The 23,694-nt window shown below is 43.5% G+C and overlaps 1 protein-coding gene across 1 annotated transcript; it reads left to right on the top strand.

The window, feature by feature from the left end:
- Nucleotides 1-206: 206 nt before the first annotated feature.
- Nucleotides 207-23,143, top strand: PSKH1 (protein serine kinase H1). The gene is made up of 3 exons (XM_087729532.1): nt 207-284; nt 1,921-2,942; nt 21,870-23,143. The coding sequence occupies exons 2-3, from the start codon at nt 2,022-2,024 to the stop codon at nt 22,185-22,187; spliced, it is 1,239 nt and encodes a 412-aa protein (XP_087585658.1). The 5' UTR covers nt 207-284; nt 1,921-2,021; the 3' UTR covers nt 22,188-23,143.
- The last annotated feature ends 551 nt before the right edge of the window (nt 23,144-23,694 follow it).

Here is a 23,694-nt window from a genome sequence, read left to right as displayed (position 1 = left end):
TACAGGCGGGGCTTAAGTTTCCCTAGCAACCGTCGCCAACTGTTCCTTCCTCTCTCTCTCTCTCTCTCTCTCTCTCTCTCTCTCTCTCTCTCTAAGGACCAGGGAAAGTCCCGCCCCCGCTCGGCTGGTCTGGTCCAATCACAGTAGAGGAAAGCGGCCTGTGGTACCTAGCGTTGTGTTCCCCGAGCGCGCGTGTTGATGACGTCATGACGGCCGCGCCAGGCCAGGCCAGAACCTCCTGTGGGCTTGGGCTGGACCCGGCGCCCCACCGGCCGCGGGTTGAGGTGAGTCCGTTCGGGACAGCCCGGCGAGTTCCGGTCCTCGCCCCGCTCCTCTTTCTCTGCCTGGCCTCGACGGGGCTGGGATAGGAGGCCTCGGTCCTCCCGGGCCTGCGCTTGTTTTCCACCTGGTCCGCATGCCAGGCCCGTTTTCGATCGCCCCCTGCGAGCGCGCCTGAGGAGTCTGGGCCTCCGTCAGGCTTCTTCTTCTCCCCCGGGCAGAGTTTGTCCATGCCAGGCAGCGAAGGGTCTGGGAAACGCAGCGCCGCCTTTGGACAGCTGGTTGCCCCCCAGCCCGTTGTTGTTTGGGGTCCCAGGACCCATAATTCCCAGCTGACATGTTATCCCAACCCATCTGGAAAGGAAATACTTAAGGAAGCTGAGATATGACGTGGTGTAGGGTTTCCTGCCTTAGCAGGGGGTTGGACTAGAAGACCTTCAAAGTCCCTTCCAACTCTGTTATTCTATATAGAGCTTCAGTGGGCTGGATAGGAAATATCAGTAAAGGAGAAAGATGAGGTCCCCACTGGGGGACAAAAAAGACTAGATTTGCTCTCTCTCTCTTTTTAGATATAGAAATCCTATATATTTTTATACAAAATGTTCTACAGGGGGCATCTACTCGCAGCAAGACTGACAAAAATGTTTAGTAACCTGTTTACAAAATGCTGGAAATGCAATCAGTCCCCAGGGACATACTATCACATGTGGTGGGGGTGCAGCAAAACAAGAAAATACTGGGAGAAATTATGTAATTGGCTGGAAGAGATAACTAAACAGAATATAGATTCGAAGCCGGAATGATATCTGTTGGGAATAATAACAGAGGGTTACAATAAAGGGACTTTATATTTAGCTTTGCATATACTAACAGCAGCAAGGATTATATTAGCCAAATACTGGAAAAATGAAAACACTCCACCAGACAATGAAGTAATTCGGAAAATTTTACAATGTGCTGAAATGGATAGGTTAACTTTTAAAATTAAGGATAAAGAAGACTTCAGAATATTACCTGACATGGAACAGTTTATATGAGTGGGTAGAGACAATGGGTAGGAATAAGGGGGGGGGGGAGAGACTATGAATGTATTAAAATAGAGATTGTTTTTAACTATATGTATGATAACCTATAAAATGTAAATAGGCCAAGATATAAGAAAACCCAGTTTTAAATTATTTGGTTATACTATTACAATTATATTTAATACCCCTGTTATCATATAATTATTACATTATCATATGTTAATATTTACCATGATTTTTTTAATTCTGCTCTTTGTGTAACTGACATATCCTGTATTCATTCATTCTCTCTCTCTCTCTCTCTCTCTCTCTCACACACACACACACAGATATCCTATATTTTAGTAATAGGCATCTGCCCCAAGCACCTCCCCCATCCTTTCATCTAGCCTGATCTTTTAAACAGCTAGCAGCAGCTGAAGTAGCCTGCAATATTGCACTCTAAACACTGTGCCACCTCAGCTCTGAAATGCTAATGCTTTCTAGTAATAGAAACCAGGTATTATCCGATTACAACATTTTTGATATTTCTAAAAAGTTCCTGATGTTTGAATTAAGCTGTAAATGCAGGAAAAATAACTGAGCCAACTCACTGACTATTTTTCTTTCTTTTCAGCATCATCTTGGAATATTGCAATGGTTGGAATTGTTCCAGGCATGGTTGCTGTGGTGCTATCCTGGGAGACCATATTGATGGATGACTAGTACCATTCAGTGATGGGCTGTGGGACTAGTAAAGTCCTTCCCGAGCCTCCCAAGGATGTTCAATTGGATCTTGTTAAAAAGGTCGATCCCTACACTGGTTATAAAACGGACATATATAAACATTTCATCAAAGGTGATGGAGATGCCATCAAGTCTGCTATTCCTTCTCCTCCGTGTCACACCAATCCGTATGTGGAACAGCAGGAGCCCCGCAAGAACAGAGTGGCAAAGTACCGTGCCAAATTTGATCCCCGAGTGACAGCCAAGTACGACATCAAAGCTCTGATTGGCCGGGGTAGCTTTAGTCGGGTGGTACGAGTGGAGCACAAAGCTACCAAGCAACCTTACGCAATCAAGTTGATAGAGACCAAATACCGCGAGGGGAGAGAAGTATGCGAATCGGAGCTGTGCGTGCTACGCCGAGTGCGGCACACCAACATCATCCAGCTCATCGAAGTTTTCGAGACTCAGGAGCGTGTCTACATGGTCATGGAGCTGGCCACCGGAGGTGAACTGTTCGATCGGATTATTGCCAAAGGGTCTTTCACGGAAAGAGATGCCACCCGAGTGCTACAGATGGTATTGGATGGGGTTAAATATTTGCATACATTGGGCATAACTCATAGAGACTTGAAGCCAGAGAACTTGCTCTACTATCACCCAGGTATGGACTCTAAAATCATGATCACCGATTTCGGGCTGGCGAGTGCTCGGAAGAAAGGAGATGACTGCTTAATGAAGACGACCTGTGGGACCCCGGAGTACATTGCCCCAGAGATCTTGATCAGGAAGCCTTACACTAACTCTGTGGACATGTGGGCGCTCGGGGTGATCTCGTACATCCTACTAAGTGGGACTATGCCTTTTGAGGATGATAACCGCACCCGCTTGTATCGGCAAATTCTGAAAGGAAAATACAGCTACTCGGGGGAGGTGAGTAAAGGGATGATGATGATGTGCTATGATGAGAACGTGACAGAAGAGAAATAAACACACACATACACACACTCCATGTAATTATAACTAATACTTCTAAGGGTGTGTGGCAGTGGCCTCATAACTGGACGTCCAATTCACCTATCCAGGCTATCGCCTCTGGCGTTGCTTCATGCACATCTAGGGAACCAGGGAATGCACATTGTGGGCAATCTTGCACAATATGTTTAATGGTTTGTATATCACCACCACACTCGCAACAAGGGGAATCTTTCCATCCCCACTGATACATGGAAAAGGCACTTCTTCCAGTATCAAACCTAATTAAAGGAAATAAAAGAATGGCAAAGGACTATAATGTTATTGCAGTGCCGTCTTCAATATTTGAATCACTTCTCAAAGAGGATAATCTGATTTTTGTGAATTACTCTGCTCTGAAAAGTGGATCTATTGTAGGAATATGCCTGTTGCTAGGGAATGGCCCAAAGTGCTGCAGTGTGACCTTACCAGAAGAATAGTGACAGAAGAAACTTTTAGCACTGCACAGCTGTAATAGCAATAGCGCTTATATACCACTTCACAGTGCTTTACAGCCCTCTCTAAGCGATTTATAGAATCAGCATATTGCCCCCAACAATAATGTTCTTAATACTCCACCAGTGAAATATGGATAAGTACTATTTCTTAATTTGACCTGTTGTTTCTCTATGTATGTTTTGCTGGGTTATGTCATGCAGACATCTTTTATAGATGACCTCCAGTTCCTCTTGAGAATGGTAACTTGAATTAATAATATATGTTGACTTGTAAATGCTTTTGATGAGACTTAAATCCTAATTCCATCAGATGTATATCAAAAAGGCAAAGCGGCAGTGTCTTGCCAAAACTGTTTGATTATTGAGTTTGTCTCTCTTAGATTCAAGAGCTGACTTTTCTCACTACCTGTATTTGCGCATAATAACAAGAACAACAACAAGAGGTGCATGACTTTGCAAACCTAAGTGGAGCCTCGGATTTCTTTACTGTCCATTTCCTTCTCTTCCGGCCTGAGAGTCAGAAGAGGAATTAAGTACAACTTAATTTAGCTGTCCACATTTCTTGTTTCTAAATCAAAACATGATTTAAAACAAAGGATTAGTTACTGGCTTTCTTAGCAGTGGGCAAAACATGATTCCTGTTTAATTCACAATAACCAGCCAAGAATGGAAGAAAGATAAACACAATCTATTAAGAGTCTTTCTTTTAGCATGCACAAAGCTGAATACCCCACCCCCCGTGTTCTCCCATATTTTCAAAGAATTGACTGCAGATTATACTAAATTCTGGTTTAGCGCTACATAAAATTAGGCATAACACTTAATATCTTTCAAAGGATTATTGTTTGCTTGTTCCCAGCATCTTTCCTATTTTGTGTTGCAGAGTTAACTTCAATGCACTTGTCCCAAAAGTGCTTTCTCAAGAGGCAGCTGGACTTTCCGGTTTTTTCTTTTTCTTCATTTTTTCTTTTTCTTTCTCTTTTTTTTTCTTAAAAGAAAAAAAAAACAGAAAGTCCAGTTGCTCTTGAAAAACCTTGACCTGGATGGCTGAGAATCTCCATGTGCACTTTTTGTGAGGAAAAAAAATCAGGAGGTTGAGTTCTTCTGTCAAAGAAGTATTTCAACAGCAGGGATCTTTCTCCTTTTCCACTCTTTCAAACCCAGTGCCTTTTCAAAACTGAGGCTGGGGCTCAATTTCGTAACTAAAATCGCTGAGAGGCCGTTGACAGCGAAAAGAAAGTCGACAAGAAAAATCTGACGCCAGCTACAGGTAGCCCTCGACTTAGGACCACAATTGAGCTGAACATTTCTGTTGCTAAGTGAGGCAGTTGCTTAGTGAATTTTGCCCCATGTTACGAACTTTCTTGCCACAGTCGTTAAAGGAATCCCTGGAGTTGTTAAGTATGAGTCAGTTGCCAAGCGGCCAAATTTTAATCACGTGGCCATGGGGAGGCTGCAACGGTCGTAAGGATGAGAAGTTTGTGACTTTGAATGGTCACTAAACGAACTGTTGTAAGTCGAGGACTACCTGTATTGCAGTTGCTGCCTGCCAGTACAGCAGCAGGTGTCTTCCTTATGTGGTTCCATTCTGTTTTCCAGAGGCTGTTAAGCGATCAATGGCCACGCTACTCTAATAACTCATTCAGGTTCTGCTGACTTCAACTGCTCTAATTATTATTCTTTGCCTCCTGGATGATGTATAGTTGATGACCAAGAAGGGAAATTTAATGCAGTTTGGAGAGACACTCAAAACACTTCTGATGATGTTAGCTTCCTGCGTTACAGGGCTGATCAGAGCAGGATCAGCTCAATTTATCTGTTAGGAACTAATTGTGTTTTTCCCTGCACTCTGCAGCTTCTTTGCTTTATCGGGGCTTATTTAAATAAGCAGAAGGCTTTGTTTTGCCGTATAAAATGAAAATAAAAATCGGGATACACAGCAGAAAACGCTCCTCCTGATGTGTCTGGTGATTCCAGATGAGAAGTCAAATGATTTGATATATCCCATTGTTCTGCTCACTTAAGGTTGATAAAGAAAAACTCCAGGTAAAAGTATCCCCCAAATTACCTGCCTGCATCTTTGACTAATTTATGAATAGGGCCACATCACAGGAAGCGATGGGAGAAGAAGGCATCCGTGTTTTACATTTTTTTACGTGCAGGTTTTAAATATGTACTTTTAAATTTTCATGTATTTCACACCTCAGAAGTAGCAGGACGTGATGCTGTTAATCTTCTCAAACCATCCGAGCAGCCGGTTTTTTGTTTTTATAGTTACACTTAGACCGTCCTTAGATTTTCCCCCAAAGCTCAGCAATAAATCTTTGTTTGGGAACTTGGATAGGTAGGTTGCTTGTATTGCAAAGTACAAGAAGCCCTAATGACAATAAGCTGCTGTACAATACTGAACCCTCTTTAAAATTCTTGAAAGAGTTTCTTTCTCCTATCTTTACATGGCAATAGACTTCTGCCCACTTGTTTCTCAGCCTTGCCTCCAGGGGTGGGCAATTTAGCAAGGGGTTCTCTGGCATGGCCTAGTCGGCCTCCTCCACCACAGTGGGGGGGAGGAACGTTTTTGTCCTCCCTGGGCTCTGGAGGCTTTATTTGAGCCTCCGGGAGGACAAAAAGGGTCTCCCCAAACTCCGGAAGCCCTCTGGAAATGGGCACATTTCTGGGCTTCCGAACTTCCAGTAGGCCTGTTTTTTGCCCTCCCCGAGTCTCCGCACACGCCCTGCGCTTACCTGCATCCAAAACGGGTTGCGTCGGGACTCCTGGGAGGAGTGGGGCAGGGTCGGCAGGGCCAGTCAGGGGTGGGATTTGGGGTTCTCCGAACTGCACATAATCTTAGCTAGAGGTTCTCCCGAACCCCTGCGAACCTCCAGCAGCCCATCCCTGGTTGCCTCCTATTTTGATAACATCAGCTCTAAGGTTTTGTTAGTTCCCGGCCCTCCCAGCTTCACAATTGCACAAAATGTTTTCAATACATGCAAACCCTCAATACGTTCTACCTGTTACCAAGGGCAGATGGAACTTTAGTAGCAAGCCTGCAGTTATTTCCACAGTTTCCTAATTGAAGCGCTCCCGTGCATTGCTCTGTTATGTCATCCTCCAGGATATTCCATTCTGTTCAGTCATTTCATTGTAGGTTTTTCCTTTTCTAATTAACGCAAAGTATTGTGTGGTTTTCTCACTAGAATGCAATTATGAGCTCCCCCCCCCCCCTTCTCATGTCTGCAGACCTTAAATTCCCTCTGTGCTTGGTCATATGCCCCTGTTGAAGCTCAGTGACTGCGGTGGTTCTAGCTGTCTTTTGTCTGTCTACTTCTCACTTGCAAAAGCAAAAGTTGGTTGACAAGCACGGATGGAGCCCAAGATTGTCTGGAAAGGCACTGTAATTTAGAAGACTATTAAGGTTAGAGAGGCCTGGTTTCAGATCTCAGGAAATATGAAACTCATTGGCCGACCTTGAAGAGTCCCTTCAAGTAGTCCTCGACAGGGATCAGAAAGGAAAATGCTACCCAGGCAATGGAAATGTTTATTGCTAAGATATGGAGCAACACACAGGCAGAACACAATTGAATTTGCACATGCAGGTAATCCTCAACTTACAACAGTTCATTTAGTGACTGCTCAAAATTAAATGGCACTGAATAAAGTGACATGACCATTTACATTCAGATACTTAGTAATTGACTCGTATTTATGATGATCGCAGTGTCCCGGAGTTATGTGATCTCCTTTTGCGACCTTCTGACAAGCAAAGTCAATGGGGAAACCAGAGTCACTTAACAACCAGGTTACTAATTGCAGTGATTCACTTAGCAAATGTGGCGAGAAAACCCGTAAAATGAAGCAAACTCACTTAACCAGTTTCCCACTTAGTGACATAAATTTTGGGCTCAATTGTGGTTGTAAGTTGAGGACTATCTGCATTAAACCTTGCCAGTTCCTTGACTCTTTTTTTACATAAATATTTTTATTGTACTTTTTTTTTGTAATACAATTCCAGTTTTGCAACGGCAATGTCCTGGCTGTATCCAGTCCTTTTTGAGTATGTATAGTTTTATACACCCTAGTTATAACCAATATTCTCTTAGTCATACATTTATAGTCTCTTTTAAATACATAATGTTGAATGTCATAGTTGTAGACATTATTTTCATAATTATCATTCTATATATATATTAATCTCTCTCCCCTCTCTACTTTCTTCTCCTCCCTCTCTCCCCTCTTCTCTCTTCTCTCTCCTCTTTTCCACTTCCCTCTCCTTTTCTCTCTCCTACTCCTCTTGTCCATTTCCTTCTCTCCTTTCCCCTGTCTACTTCTTCAGTTCCTTGGCTCTTATTTAATAATGATATTAAGAGGAAAATGCTGTGAATAATGCATTAAGCTTAGAAGGCGAAATAAAGCAAACACATTGGTCCTGCCTTTCCTTTTCATTCAGGATTTGTTTTTTCTGTATTGCTAAAAACTGAAAAGGGAAGAAAGCCTATCTGGAATGTTTCTCAGGGTAGAGACGAAGTAAAGCAAAATGCAGTTTGTAAACTTTCCCCCATCATTTGAAAGGTAGAGGATGCACCACCTGCCTGGAAGAGTGGCTGAAATTTGTCGTTTACATTTGTCAGCTTGCCTGGGAAAATGGTCCAACAGCGTCCCTCCCTCCCTGTTGCTTTGTGACTCACATCAGCTTTTAATTTCTAACGAATAGCACTTCCACTTGATACAAAGTTTAATGCACCTTGACGCAGAACACACTTCAGAAAGGTTTGATGCGGATGTTGCCTTGAACACACTGTGGTGCGTCACTGATGAAGTATTGACTTACTCGTTGGTGTAATGCACAAATGTTAAAATTTGTAGAAAAGATTAAATACTGTGAGGAAGGCTGCCTTAAACATCTTACATAAATTGTGCCCCTTTTGATAATTGTAGTCTTAAATTGTGAGACTGGATTAGGTTTTTTAGTATTCCAGTTTTCTTCTAGATCAGAAGTGGAGAATTCTGGCCCTTTTATGATTGGTGGACTTTCAGCTCTCAGAATTCCTGAGCAGTGTGTTTGGCTCAGGAATTCTGGGAATTGAAGTCCACAAGTCTTAAAAGTGTCCATGTTTCCCCATCTTTGTGCTAGATGCCTAAGGTGTCTTGGAGGTTTCCTCTCATTTTACATTAATAGCAACAACTCTGTTTATTATTAAGCCCAAATTCACTCTTTGAGATTTAATGATTGAGAATGGGGTGAAATCTGGGGCGCAGTGTTTAGAATGCAGAACTGCAGGCTACTTCTGCTGCCTGCCGGCTGCCTGCAATTTGGCAGTTCGAATCCCATCTCAGGCTCAAGGTTGACTCAGCCTCCCATCCTTCCGAGGTGGGTAAAATGAGGTCCCAGATGGTTGGGGGCAAGAGGCTGACTCTGTAAACCGCTTAGAGAGGGCTGTAAAGCAGGGGTGGGATTTTACCAGTTTGCGCCAGTTCGGGCAAACCGGATTGCGCCGATAATCAGATGGGGGCCACCCATCTCCCTGCGCTACTTTCCTACCTTCTCAGCTGATTCATGTGGCAGAGTGGATTGCCACGCCTCAGCTGTGTTACTCCCCAGCAGTAACGCAGAAGTGAAGATTTCTTTAAACTTTGCGCGCTCACACGCAAAGCACACCTTCACTGAAGTGGTTGTTAAACCGGCAGGATCCCACCACTGCTGTAAAGCGGTATATAAATCTAAGTGCTATGGCTACCTGTTCTAACCTGACTGCTTTCTCACAATGCCCCTTCCCCTGTAAGATACTTTTAATTCTGGATTGAGAAACAATTATTGCAGGTCTGGTTGGTTTCCAATTCCTAGCAGCCAGCAATCAGTGTGATGGAGTTGGCGTCCATCAGGAGTTGTAGGGCCTTTAATTTCTACCCCTCATCAGTGTTACAGATACTTAGCACCAAGGCTCAATTTTCAAGTGCATGCAAGAATGAAGAAACAAATCTTGGATGGAAAGGAGACTACAATATTCTTACTCTTTAAGAGGACCTTAAGAGCGGTCCTACCCTTTCTTAGAAGAGAAATCCATTTACCAAGGAATGTGTTTTTGCATCAGAGAGATTGAGCCAGTGATGGTGAGGCTTCATGTAACTTCAAGGGGCTCTGTTGAAAAGGCAGAGTGTTCTTCCTTTTTTATTTCATTTTTTTTTTAAAAAAAGAGAAATATTGAACGGAGTTTGAAATAAGATGCTTCCATCCCTGAGGTCAGCCTGACAAATGCACACTCTGAAACTCTCTTTTCTTTTCTCCCCCCTGTTCTTCGCTCTTTCCCCCTACCCTTAATGCAGCTGTCCAGCTGACAACTTAATGTACCTAGAGTTTGCTCCCTTTTGTGCTGATCTGATTGCCTCAGCTCTGTGGCCAGATGTGATGCAGTGGGCAGAAATGTTCACAGAAGTACAGATTCATTTGGCATTTGCTCTCTTTCAAAGTTGAAATGGCCACGGGCCTCTTTGCTTGCAACCTTGACTATACTGTAGCTAATCAGAAGCCTCGTACGCAAGATGTTGCGGTGAAAATAGAGAGGGGTGTGTTTGGGCTAATAACCTTTGTGGACTTGAATTTTGCCCACTGCGTATTGACCACGAGAACATAGACTATTTGATTGTGATTAAGGTCATTTATTTTATTTTCAACTGCTTAGATTCAGGTTGATGTACCTGGAAAAATAGACACAGACTGGATGGTGTCAGCAAAATTTCTCTACTTAATTTTTGTAGCGGTATGGTAGAATGCAGATTAGACTCAGGGAAGGAAGAGGAGAATGCCCAACCACTACAGAAAAGATATTCGTATTCTAAGAAAGTAGAAAGTGTGAAAAAACCCAACTCTTTCTTGATTGGGTTAGGTGTAAATTGAAGCCTAGAGAAGCTCTGACAGGCTTTCAGGATTCTGTTACAGAATTTGTTATCCACAATTCAAGAATGCTTGATGGACACATTGTCTCTTAAAATTTATGCATCGTAGAATCATAGGGCTGGAAGGGACCTTGGAGGTCTTCTAGACCAGTGGTCCCCAACCTTTTTATCGCTGTGGACCAGTCAGCCTTTGATAATTTTACCGTGGCCCGCTGAGCGCGCGCAGGGGTGGGGGGGCGTTGTTCGCGACGACACATTGATTGCGTACCTGCGCGGGGCTCTCTTCCCTGGAGCCTTTGCGCATGGCTCAGGAGCTTTTGCGCACGGCCCAGGAGGCTTTGCGCTGCAGCAATCATGTCCCCCGGCCGCTGCAGCGATCATGGCCCCCGGCCGCTGCAGCGATCATGGCCCCCGGCCACTGCGCGGCCCGGTGCCAGGTACTCCACGGCCCGGCACCGGTCCGCGGACCGGGGGTTGGGGACCACTGTTCTAGACGACCCTGTGCCCAAAACAGGACTCCTTATAAAATCCCAAATGGACGTTCACAGTTGGTCTCCCCATCTGATAAGTGTCTGCGAGTTTCTTTTTTTCCAACCTAGTGTCAAATTGTTCTTGAAGCTTGCAGCATTTATCTTTGAAAAATGTGAATATTGTGGCTTTCATTCAAATTTTGGACTCTTGGGAATATTTTGATGTACCGTATTTTTCGGAGTATAAGATGCACCTTCCCCCCACCAAAATAGGGTGAAAATTTGGGTGCGTCTTATACACTGAATGTAACCCCATTTACCCACCATCCCCAACCCTTTGGCCTCTGCCTCCCAGCAATTTACTTGTGGGAGCTTGCCAAGGCTTCAATAAGCTATAGCAATCCCTGCAGCCTATTAACAGCTGATAATGGAGAGAAATTGAAAGTGAAACTTGCTGTTTGCTCCATATGGCAAATTGCTGGGAGGCAGATTTTTTTCCCCTTGTGCTAACCAGGCTGTTTGCTGCAAGGAGGTAAATCAACAACTATAAATGCCTATAGAATGTTCAAATTATTAGACTTATTTTTTAAAGACTGCTTTATTATTGTTCTAGATAATTTAACAAAATGAAGAAGCTTTTTAAAATAAATGCTTGCTCTGAAGAGGCCCCGTGCTATTGTTTTAAAATGTGCTATTCTTTTAAATAGCAGAGAATAACTATACTTCCAAAAAGCACATCACTTTCAACAGCATCTGTACAAGTATAGTCTGAAATCTAACACTACGAACACTGTATATTGTCTGTACTGTTTGTTGCAAGGAGGCAAATTGCTGGGAGGCAGAGACAGATATTTTCCCCTTGTTTTCCTCCCCAAAATCGAGGTGCGTTTTGTACTTCGGAGCATCTTATACTCCGAAAAATACGGTATATGTTTCTAATAGCTTTTGTCATTTTTTCATTTGTATGAAGTATGTACTAAGTTTGTTGAAAAGCACTGGAGCAAGATGACCATGTCAAAAGTCATTTCATTACTCTTCCAGTATTTGGCAATGATTTCTTGGAGAAACAGGAGACAAAGAAAAAGGTGTCTTATAAAAATGAGTTCATGAAATGGCATATAGAACCACAAAAATAGATTTATCTCCCTCCCTCCCTCCATTCATATCTCTGTCTTGTCTGTGTCTATGTCTTTCTCTTTCTCTCTCTTTCTCTCTCTTTCCCTCTTTCTCTCCTTCTCTCTCTTTTCTTTCTCTTTCTTTCTCTTTCTTTCTCCTTTCTTTCTTTCTTTTCTTTCTTTCTTTCTTTCTTTCTTTCTTTCTTTCTTTCTTTCTTTCTTTCTTTCTTTCTTTCTTTCTTTCTTTCTTTATCTCCTTGATTGTTCCAGCATATCGACCATTTGTTCAGGGTCATCCTTTTGCATCTCCTTTGCCACACACCCCACCTCCAGTCCATCACACCTGGTACATAGGTTTCAGTCTACCCACCCTAGCTGGTGTCAATGGGTGATTTTGTCTCTTATCCCTTCCTTTCCTGGGAGAGTGCCAGGACTGGGTTTAGAGACATGTTTCCCAATTAAGGCTGTTTTGCTTTTTGGACTTGAATGCTTTTCTGGGGTATTGTTAGGCTTCTTCTGAAACCGATCAGTGTTGATTGGTAAAATTGTGCACGTAGCTGATTGTGCGGAGGAGGCTTCCAGTTGTTAGTTTTTAGGAACACCTGCTGCTGCTGTTGCATTCACTAGCTGGGATGTATAAATGCAAAATGAATGAGTTGTATTGACACAAGCCTGCAGATTACATAGCAAGTGCACAGAACTTCCATCCCTACAGTGGAAATCAATGTTTTGAGATACTTCAGGTGATCAATTTAGAAGTTATTTGGTAGCTGTTGGAAAATGAGCTTAGCAAAGACTAAGGAAGTTCCACGTTGTTACGAATTGGATCATAAATAGTACTGAAGGATTCATTCAGCTTCATCACTTTTTAGTGCGAGAAAACTGTATTTATACAATAAGGTAAAGGTAAATCGCATATATGTGCTAATCGTTCCTGACTGTAGGGGGTGGTGCTCATCTCTGTTTCAAAGCTGAAGAGCCAGCGCTGTCCAAAGACGTCTCCGTGGTCATGTGGCCGGCATGACTAAATGCCGAAGGCACACAGAACGCTGTTACCTTCCCACCAAAGGTGGTCCCTATTTTTCTACTTGCATTTTTACATGTTTTCAAAGTGCTAGGTTGGCAGAAGCTGGGACAAGTAACGGGAGCTCACTCCGTTATGTGGCACTAGGGATTCGAACCGCCGAACTGCCGACCTTTCTGATCGATAAGCTCAGCGTCTTAGCCCCTGCGCCACCGGATCCCTATTTATTTTTATTTGTACAATAAAAGAGACCAAATTTTATTTACTGATCCAAGTTATTATCTTTTCAGTTCCTGAGAAAGAGAAAAGAAATTTTGAAAACTTTCCAGGTTGAAAATATCTGCATGTTCTTCCATTGTGTGGGAAAAGGGTGATTACTGTAACTGTCCAACGTTTGTTACCAAGAAAATGAAACTGCTAGATGCATTGGGTCTTAAAAACAAATGCATTTAGTTGTAGAAACATCAAGGAATGCCCTGTGTCCTCTCCCCTAAGGAAGTTCATCTAATGAGACCAAGAAGAGGGGCCTTCTCTATGGTAGCTCCCTCCCTGTGGGACTTCATCCCCAAAGAAATAAGATTGACCCCCATTTTAGTCCTCTTTCACAGGGACTGGTTTTGCCCGTGGAACCCAGAGTGTGGTGGAGCCACTCAAGTGGCTTGTTTGATTGATTGTTGTCGCAGGGGTTGGGGTGAGGTAGTGGAGCTTATATCTCTTCATTATTTTTTATATAATTTTTTTTTTAATCTTTGAAAGCCACCCAAAATTTAAGGACGATGAGTTGGGTAGCCGTATAAATTTTCTTAAATAAATATCCTAATCTTTCCTCCCTTTTAATACATATGGTTGGAGAATCCTTTTGAGAAAATCTCATTTTGGTTTGTTTGGCTGTTAAAACATTCACAGACTAATAAGAGTGGCACACACACACACACACACACACACACACACACACACAGTACTGTGCAAAAGTTTTAGGCAGGTGTGAAAAAATGCTGTAAACGAAGAATGTTTTCAGAAATATAAATAATGATTGTTTATTTCTGTCAATTTTCAAAATGCAAAGTGAGCGAACAAAAGAAAAATCTAAATCAAATCAATATTTGGTGTGACCACCCCCCCTTTGCCTTCAAAACAGCAACAATTCTCATAGGTACACTTGAACAAAGTCTTTGAAGGAACTCGGCTGATAGGTTGTTCCAAACATCTTGGAGAACTAACCACAGATCTTCTGTGGATGTAGGCTTTCTCACATCCTTCTGTCTCTTCATGTAATCCCAGACACACTCCATGATGTTGAGATCAGGGCTCTGTGGGGGGCCGTGCCATCACTTCCAGTACTTCCTGTTCTTCTTTACGCTGAAGATAGTTCTTAATGACTTTGGCCATATGTTTGGGGGTTCCACCACAATACCGCGAAGCCCTTATCCGCGGAAACATAAGCGCGAACCCTAATCCGCGCCGTCCGAATCGCTAAAGCAAATGCGACCTTACCGCATTGACATAAGGGCGGAGGGCAAATCCGCGCCTTCCGAAGCACTCAGCACCCTAAACCTAACCCTAAACCTAACCCTAAACCTAACCCTAAATCTAACCCTAACCCTAGCCCTAAACCTAACCCTAAAGCAAACCCCTAAACCTAATCCTAACCTTAATTTAAATTATTAAATTTTCTGCCGCCGCGCTGTTTTAAAGTGCCCTTCTGTCGCCGCGCTTTTGTCGCCGCGCTTTTGACGCGCGGTGATGACGTCGCGGCTTTAGCGATGCGGTTTTATCACCGCTATTTTGACGAGCGCGGTTTTGTCGTGCCACGTGTTTGGGGTCGTTGTCCTGCTGCGGAATAAATTTGGGGCCAATCATACGCCTCCCTGATGGTACTGCATGATGGATATGTATCTGCCGGTATTTCTCAGCATTGAGAACACCATTAATCCTGACCAAATCTCCAACTCCATTTGCAGAAATGCAGCCCCAAACTTTCAAGAACCTCCACCATGCTTCACTGTTGGCTGCAGACACTCATTATTGTACTGCTCTCCAGCCCTTTGATGAACAAACTGCCTTCTGCTACAGCCAAAATTTTCAAATTCTGACTCATCAGTCCAGAACACCTGCTGCCATTTTTCTGCACCCCAGTTCCTATGTTTTCATGCATACTTTAGTCGCTTGGCCTTGTTCCCACGTCGGAGGTATGGCTTTTTGGCTACAATTCTTCCATGAAGACCACTTCTGGCCAGACTTCTCCAGACAGTAAATGGCTGTACCTGGGTCCCACTGGTTTCTGCCAGTTCTGAGCTGATGGCACTGCTGGACATCTTCCGATTTCGAAGGGCAACAAGCTTGATGTGTCTTTCATCTGCTGCACTAAGTTTCCTTGGCCGACCACGACTGCGTCTATGATCCTCAACGTTGTCCGTTTCTTTGTGCTTCTTCAAAATAGCTTGAACAGCACATCTTGAAACCCCAGTCTGCTTTGAAATCTTTGTCTGGGAGAGGCCTTATTAATGTAGTATAACTACCTTGTGTCTTGTTGCTGTGCTCAATCTTGCCATGACATGAAACTCATCTTGGTAGCAGAGTTTGGCTGTTCCTCATCCAGTTTTAAGCAGTTAGCAGTTATAGCAGTTAGACTTATATACCGCTTCATAGGGCTTTCAGCCCTCTCTAAGCGGTTTACAGAGTCAGCATATTGCCCCCAACAACAATCTGGGTCCTCATTTTTACCCACCTCGGAAGGAGGGAAGGCTGAGTCAACCCTGAGCCGGTGAGATTTGAACAGCCGAACTGCAGAACTGCAGTCAGCTGAAGTAGCCTGCAGTGCTGCATTTAACCACTGCCTCCTATACAGTTGTTTCTGTTTCAGTTCTTGACTGGATGTCAACCTATGTGTGACGTTGATGATCATTAGCACCTGTTTGGTATAATTGGTTGATCTTATACCTGATTATAATCCTACAAAATCAAGTGTACCTATGAGAATTGCTGCTGTTTTGAAGGCAAAGGGTGGTTACACCAAATATTGATTTGTTTTAGATTTTTCTTTTGTTCTCTCACTTTGTATTTTGAAAATTGACAGAAATAAACAATCATTATTTATATTTCTGAAAGCATTCTTTGTTTGCAGCATTTTTTCACACCTGCCTAAAACGTTTGCACAGTACTATATATTTTATATAAATATATATAAAACCCATTCTGGATGATGTTGCCAAGTGAATTATACTATAGATCAGGGGTCTCCAAACTTGGTGACTTTAAGACAAGTTTGGAGACCCCTGCTATAGATTGTTTCTTTAAATGATTGTGACAATTTTGGATGTTTAATGCGGCTACTCTACAGCATGGTCCTTTATTTATTTCCAAATATATGTATTGTTAAAAGTGAGCTGAGCAAAATGGATACGGGACTCATTAGAAGAGAGTGCCTGAGAAGCCCCTGTAAATATCTGCTATAGCTTCAAAATGCTCTGGGCAGTACATCACCCAATTTCTCCCTGTTTAGCTTGCTAAGTCTTTTGCTGACAACGGCCATTTCACTGGCAATCTGTTACTTAGCAGTACTTATTCCTTTTCTCCGGTGTGCAGAACAAGAATATTGCTTGTTTCAGTCGGCTCAATATATTTAAGCCTGTGCTTTCCCCAAAGGCCTGAGTCTATACTTGGGACTCCTTGAGCTGTCCAATCACACAAACTGAAATAGAGCAGCAATTTCTTGAAGCTCTACTCCAGGGGTGTCCATCTCAATTTCATTGAGGGCCGCATCGGGGGTGGGGGTGGGGAGAACTTGACATTACTCATGTCACGGGTGCCTTCAGCATTTTGGGTGCTCTACCAGCAAAATGGGCTCCTGAGCTCCTTTTTCCAGCTGCAATGATCTCCTGCAACCCTCTGCCAGTGAAAATGTCGCTTGGGGTTGCCGTGCATAGCTCTCCCAAGCTCTGTTTCCAGCTGTGACAGCTTCCTGCAGCCCTCTGCCAGTGAAAATGTCGCTTGGGGTTGCCGTGCATAGCCCTCCCAAGCTCTGTTTCCAGCTGTGACTGCCTCCTGCAACCCTCTGCCAGTGAAAATGTAGCTTGGGGTTGCTGTGCATAGCCCTCCCAAGCTCTGTTTCCGGCTGTGACTGCCTCCTGCAACCCTCTGCCAGTGAAAATGTCGCTTGGGGTTGCCGTGCATAGCCCTCCCAAGCTCTGTTTCCAGCTGTGTCAGCCTCCTGCAACCTTCTGCCAGTGAAAATGTAGCTTGGGATTGCTGTGCATAGCTCTCCCAAGCTCTGTTTCCAGCTGTGTCAGCCTCCTGCAACCCTCTGCCAGTGAAAATGTAGCTTGGGGTTGCCGTGCATAGCCCTCCCAAGCTCTGTTTCCGGCTGTGTCAGCCTCCTGCAACCTTCTGCCAGTGAAAATGTAGCTTGGGGTTGCCGTGCATAGCCCTCCCAAGCTCTGTTTCCAGCTGTGACAGCCTCCTGCAACCTTCTGCCGGTGAAAATGTAGCTTGGGGTTGCCGTGCATAGCCCTCCCAAGCTCTGTTTCCGGCTGTGACTGCCTCCTGCAACCCTCTGCCAGTGAAAATGTCGCTTGGGGTTGCCGTGCATAGCTCTCCCAAGCTCTGTTTCCGGCTGTGACTGATGTTTGATGTTGATGTTTATTGGTCTTGTATGCCGCCCACTCCCGAAGGACTCCGGTCGGCTTACAATAAACAAGGGAAGGGGATAAATAAACAAAACAACACTTTAAAATACACAACAGTCACAGTTTCCGTGGGGCTGGATATTTCGAAAGCTATTATTTTTTTATTTAGAAAATTTATACTGCCCCCCCCCTCACTCTCAGTGACTCCTGGCGGCTTACAAAAAAATAAAAACCCAACATACAACAATAAAAGCAATAACCCCCTGATATGTACACACACACACACCCTCCGCGACAGCAGTCAGTCACCTGATGGCCTTCATCCCTCTCTAGGTTCCTCAAACCCATTGGCCAAACCTTGCATTTTAAAGAAGATACATTAAAAAAAAAAAGACAGAAGAGTAAAATAGAAGTGAATTAACCAAGGATTTAGGGGTGTCATAGAGGTTAGAATTTCTAGGATATCATTCTCGGATTGTGACAAGTCCTACAAAACTTGGCAGCAATGCAAACAAACTCTGGCAGCAATCCAGCCTGCCAAGTTTGTTTCTTGTTAGTCCTTAACATTGACTTCTGCAGAAAGGCGTGGCACAAGCAGTCTCTTTTATAATCAGGAGAGGATCTTAATGAGCATCAGCTGAGCATAATCACCTCTTGTAATTACGCCGTTCTTGACGCCGAGTAGCCCTTCGACGGCGTGCATCCCAGAACAACTCACAGGTGTTTTCTGGATCACTCTTGTCTCCTCCCCACTGATCCAAGGCTCTGGCGCCACCTGGTGGCCAACCAGTCTCTCCTCGCCCTGCTCGGAGTCGGCACCCTGTCCAGGGTCCTCCACCTCCTCCAGGGCCGACTCATAAGACCCCTCGCTGTCGGAGTCTGGCGGCAGCTCCAACGGCTCCTGCCGGGCCACAACACATTCCATTGTTTTTGAAAAACTGGAAATAGTCCTTCAGGAAATCACTATGAAGCTTTAACCAAAGCATGACTATTGGGAACAATGACCAACCACAGTATAAATCACCAGGCAAAATAATTACTTTCAAGCCTCCTCTGTCCTTGGTGCTTGGGTTTGCTATTGGAGCGGTATCTCCACACAAAAGCCCACGAAGGAGGCTCTGAATGTCTATAGCAACAGCTATGGATTTTGTCTATTGCTGCAGTTACCTGCGGAGTCCCATTTAGCTCCAGCTCTATTGCTGCTGCTTGCTTGTTCTACTGGTTGAGCTTGGAACAATAAAGAGGAAGAAAGGAGTCAATCTGGGGGAAATTGGAATCCCAGCTGAATGGAACTTTATCTCAAATATACAAATACTGTAGCACATTTCTTTCCCTGCGGATTTTACCTGCTCCAGACTAAAATGGATTAAACCCGTGCAAGGTTGACGACTAGGTGCCATGCTACACCTAGCTAGGCAAGGATAAATTGGCACTGAATAACCTGTGGTTCTGCTTTTGGAACCAAAACCTTTGCCTTGGCAAAGGATTTGACGTCCTTTCGCGCTGCCGTTGTTAAGTGAATTAGAGCGGTTCGTAAGTTAGTAACCCGATTGTTAAGTGAATCTGGCTTCCCGCCTTGACTTTGCTTGTCAGAAGGTTGCAAAAGGGGAATCACGTGACCACAGGACACTGCAACCTTCATAAATATGAAGCAGTTGTCAAGCGTCCGAATGGGAGTCATGTGTGACCATGGAGATGCTGCAACAGTATCCGTGTGAAAAATGGTCTTAAGTCACTTTTTTCCAGTGTTGTTGTAACTTTGAACGGTCACTAAATGAAGAGTTGTAAGTTGAGGACTACCTGTATAATCCTTTCCAGTACAGTAGCTAAATGAATGTCAATACCAAGAACATTTTTGAATTCTATGCTTTAGATCAGGGGTCTCCAACCTTGGCAACTTTAAGACTTGTGGACTTCCAACTCCCAGAATTTCTCAGCCAGTTTTGTTGGCTGAGGAATTCTGAGAATTGAAGTCCACAAGTTTTAAAGTTGCCAAGTTTGGAGACCCTTGTTTTAGATCATCCAAGCAATCATTAGTGTTGGGTCTGACTTGGTTTAGGACTCAGTTGGGGGGGGGGAGATAAGCCCACCCTCTTTCCTGTCCATGAACTTGTTGTATACCAATCATCTTTTTTTCCTTGCTTTGACATTTAAGTGATACCCTAAGAATTGAGTTCAAACGCAGGTTTTTAACATTGCATCCAATGTAACTCTCCTTGAGCAAATACTGAAAAAAATTAATATAAAGAAGTAATATGAAGCTCATGAAATTGAGATTCTGCGGCCAGCATTCCACGTTATTCTCATTTCATCCTAGGAAATGAAAGTGATCATTTTAATGGATGGTAGGCAAAGAAGCTAGTAAGCTCGTTTCACTTCTAACCTTAATAGGGGTGTATATGTCTGTCTGTCTGTCTGTCTGTATATGTGTGTGTGTGTGTGTGTATGTATGTGTATATATATATATATATATATATATATATATATATATATATATATATATATATATATATATATATATATATATATATATATATATATCTTCAGAAGGGTAGCTTAATTAAATCAAGCCAAAGATACATACTGTACAGCAGGTGAAGCCTCCAGCAAAATAAACAGATCAATAAACCAATTTGTGTTTGCTGACTAGAAGAGATTTCTAATTACTAGTGCTCTCTGCTTACCATTTCAGAAGGTGGCAGAGTAATTGAAAGGATAAGAAATCCAATTCCTTGTTGTTGGAGAATTTGTTCCTGTTTAGCGCCCCTTAACTGAGCTGGTAATGCTGACTCACTTGTCAGATTGAAGGTGATAATTTATTGCTGCCTGTCTCAGTTCCCCATTCAGGAATTGCTTCACATTATGGTTAAAATAATACTGGTTGCTTAAATTGTTAAAACAACATTGAAACATTAACCTTGATTATTTGATGATGATAATTAGCATTTTTAAATTTAACATTCTAGCAGTATGTGAGCTTCACCTAACACCTATTTCTAACTACAAACACGGTCCTTTTTTTGTTTTTATTTTATTTAGGTACAAAATCTAGATCAGGGGTGTCAAACTCAAGGCCGAGGGGCCGATCCGGCCTGAAGGGTACTTAGATCCAGCCCGTGGGGCCCCCTTGGAAACAGTGAAGAACCGGCCCGTGGTGTTTCTGCCAGCAAAAACGGGCTCCCAAGTATGCAGCCCTCCTGAGCTCCGTTTTCACTGGGAGAGGGTTGCAGGAGGCAGTGGCAGCCGAAAACGGTGCTCAGGAGCCTGTTTCCGCTAGCAGAGTGCTCAGACCACCACCAGTGCCCCCAATAGGAGTGACATCAAGCTGGACATGCCCCCTGGACATGCCCCCCCCCCAGGGTCAGACACAACCCTGATGCAACCTCCAATGAAATCAAGTTTGACCCTCCTGATCTAGATGAAACCAATTATTTTGGATATCACTGAAATGCCCATAATACATTATTACTGTGATGCCCATTATAGTTAATCAAATGATAGATAATAGTTGTGCTTCAGCATAGGTTCTACACTAATGTGAAATTGCAGTAGCCTTTGTACTCCTTTTCCTCTTGGCATTGATTGTGCTGGAAACAAATTTGTGCTATAAATAAACAAAACCAGTTTCCAGCTCCAGTAGTATAAATTGGGTATGCATCTAATTAGCCAGTGAATTCTGTCTGGAGGGAACACTGAGAGACCACAGTAGATATTTAAAAAATCTGTCTAACCCTCTAATCTCAGGGGTTATTGAATATCCATTGATACTAAAGTGCAGGGGTGTCAAACTCATGATGTCATATTGTGGTCACGTGGCATATCACGACTTTTCCCCCTTTGCTAAACCAGGGGCGGGCGTGGCCAGATACCCATTACTTTGGTAGGGAAAATCCAATATAAAGTCAGAGTTGGAAGTCCACAGACAAAAGAATCTTTAGGCAGAGCAAATGATGGGGTGCTTGCAAGTGCAAAGGAGAAATCACCCTATTTAAAGAAAAACAAGTTTGTTTGCTTATTGCCAACTTTAATAGCAATAGCAATTAAATTTATATACTGCCCCATAGTGCTTTGGGCTGTTTACAATGTCAGCCTATTGCCCCCAAAATCCGGGTCCTCATTTTACTGACTTTGGAAGGATGGAAGGCTGAGTCAAGCTTGAACTGGTCAGGATCGAACTGCTGGCATTGGGCAGAATCAGCCTGCAATACTGCATTCCAACCACAATTTAATGTTTTCCCCATCCCTTTGTTTCTCCTTCATTTTCAGCCCTGGCCCAGCGTGTCCAATCTTGGTAAAGATTTCATTGACCGCCTGCTCACGGTGGACCCTGGCGACCGGATGACAGCACTTCAAGCCTTAAAGCATCCCTGGGTGGTGAGCATGGCGGCCTCTTCTTCCATGAAGAACCTGCACCGTTCCATCTCTCAGAACCTCCTCAAGAGGGCGTCGTCTCGTTGCCAAAGCACCAAATCAGCTCAGTCTACCCGTTCCAGCCGTTCCACCAAATCCAACAAGTCCCGCCGAGTGCGGGAGAGGGAACTGCGAGAACTGAATTTGCGGTACCAGCAACAGTACAATGGCTGACAGCTCCCCGAGAGACGATCTCGCTTCCTTCTTTTCGTCACTGGGGCAGGGGGCCCACGAAGTGCTCCAGCTGCCTTATTTCTTCTCTGAAAGTTCAGTCCCTGTGTCTGTCTTTCTGTTTGGAAAGAAATGGAGATTTGTGGGGACATTGACGCCTTGGGGGGAAAATGCCCTACCTGGGCAGGGTCAGTACAGTATCTCTGCTGTGGTGGGAAATGAGGAAAATCCGTTTTGGGCCTTCCCTGGGTCAAGTCCTGAGCTGATGGTCTGAAATACTGGAAACACGTGGAAAAGAAAATGCTTACTCCATTTTAAAATCCTTGCTATCACTGCTTATTTAATGACGAAAGTCAGTTGTTGTTGTTGTTGTTGGCACAGTGTCCAATGGTTGGGAGATTTAGAAGGCAGTCCTCTCTGCCAACTTACCTGGAGATAAGCTTGATTAAATTAAGGGGGCGACTTCTGTGTAGATACATAGAGAAGTACACACTAGGCTCACTTGCTTAAGATCTGGAATCACCTGGAGTTCAAAGCATTTCCGAGAGTGCACAAACGTACAATCAGTTTTCTTTACCAGCGTGACCTCTTGGACTGTGCTAAACAATTTTTTTTCTAGAGATTCTCTTAACATTTAATGTCTGTGTGTTGAGGGGGGATGTTCTCTGCATCTGGGCCAACATTTAGCTGGAAATGGCTTGGAATGAGTTTTGTTCTTCTTTCTTGCCTCTTTTGTGTTTTGTGGCATTGCTTTGAACTTCAATTTGTTTTTGTTTTTTTCCACTTAATGTTGGGATGAATTATTATAATCCCAGTTGTCATTCCAAGCCTGCCAAATTTGTAGGATGTGGTTCCGCGTTCCACATTCACAGAGACTGGAAGAACCTTAAGAACTTTGTCTTCCAACATCATACCCTACTATAGATGTCCTGTTACAATGACAGAATGAGCAGTAGAAATCTCTCATCAAATGTTGTGGTTGAAGTTTCACTGTTGTGTCTGCCCATAGAATGTGCAGAGAGTACAGTTTAGAATCGTTAACTTGTGTAGTTTAATGAGATCCACAAATATTCTACACCGCAAAGACCCCGAAGGATTAACCCACTTAAAAAAAAAAAATTGCACGGTTGCAAACGAAGAGTCCGGAACCAAAAGCAATAATCCTGCCATAGCCATTTTTAAAATAAAGTCAGGTGAGGCAATGCAAACGATTATAACAAGAAGATTTGCACATTATCAACGTGCATCTGCAAATTCATTAACCAACTTGAAGGAGAGTTGAATTCTTCTATCCTTGTTTAAGCCTGATATAATTATACAGCCAAAGGAAGTGTGGGAATTTTGACGACAGCATTAATCCTTATAATTTCAAACAGCGGGGAGAAAATGCATCTCCCTGCACATACAAAGCTAGCACATCAGGGAGTAGGAGGGAGCCTTCAGAGGCACTAAATCTTCATTAGCAAAAAAGATGATTTGCCAAACGTGGGGATTGATTCAAAGTGGTACC

The sequence above is a fragment of the Thamnophis sirtalis genome, unplaced genomic scaffold, assembly GCF_051295495.1.
Source record: "Thamnophis sirtalis isolate CommonGarterSnake01/CBP01778 unplaced genomic scaffold, rThaSir2_p1.2 scaffold_14, whole genome shotgun sequence".
Lineage (NCBI taxonomy): Eukaryota > Metazoa > Chordata > Lepidosauria > Squamata > Natricidae > Thamnophis > Thamnophis sirtalis.
Note: the sequence above shows the minus strand (reverse complement) of the source record. Positions and strands in the feature narration are given on the sequence as shown.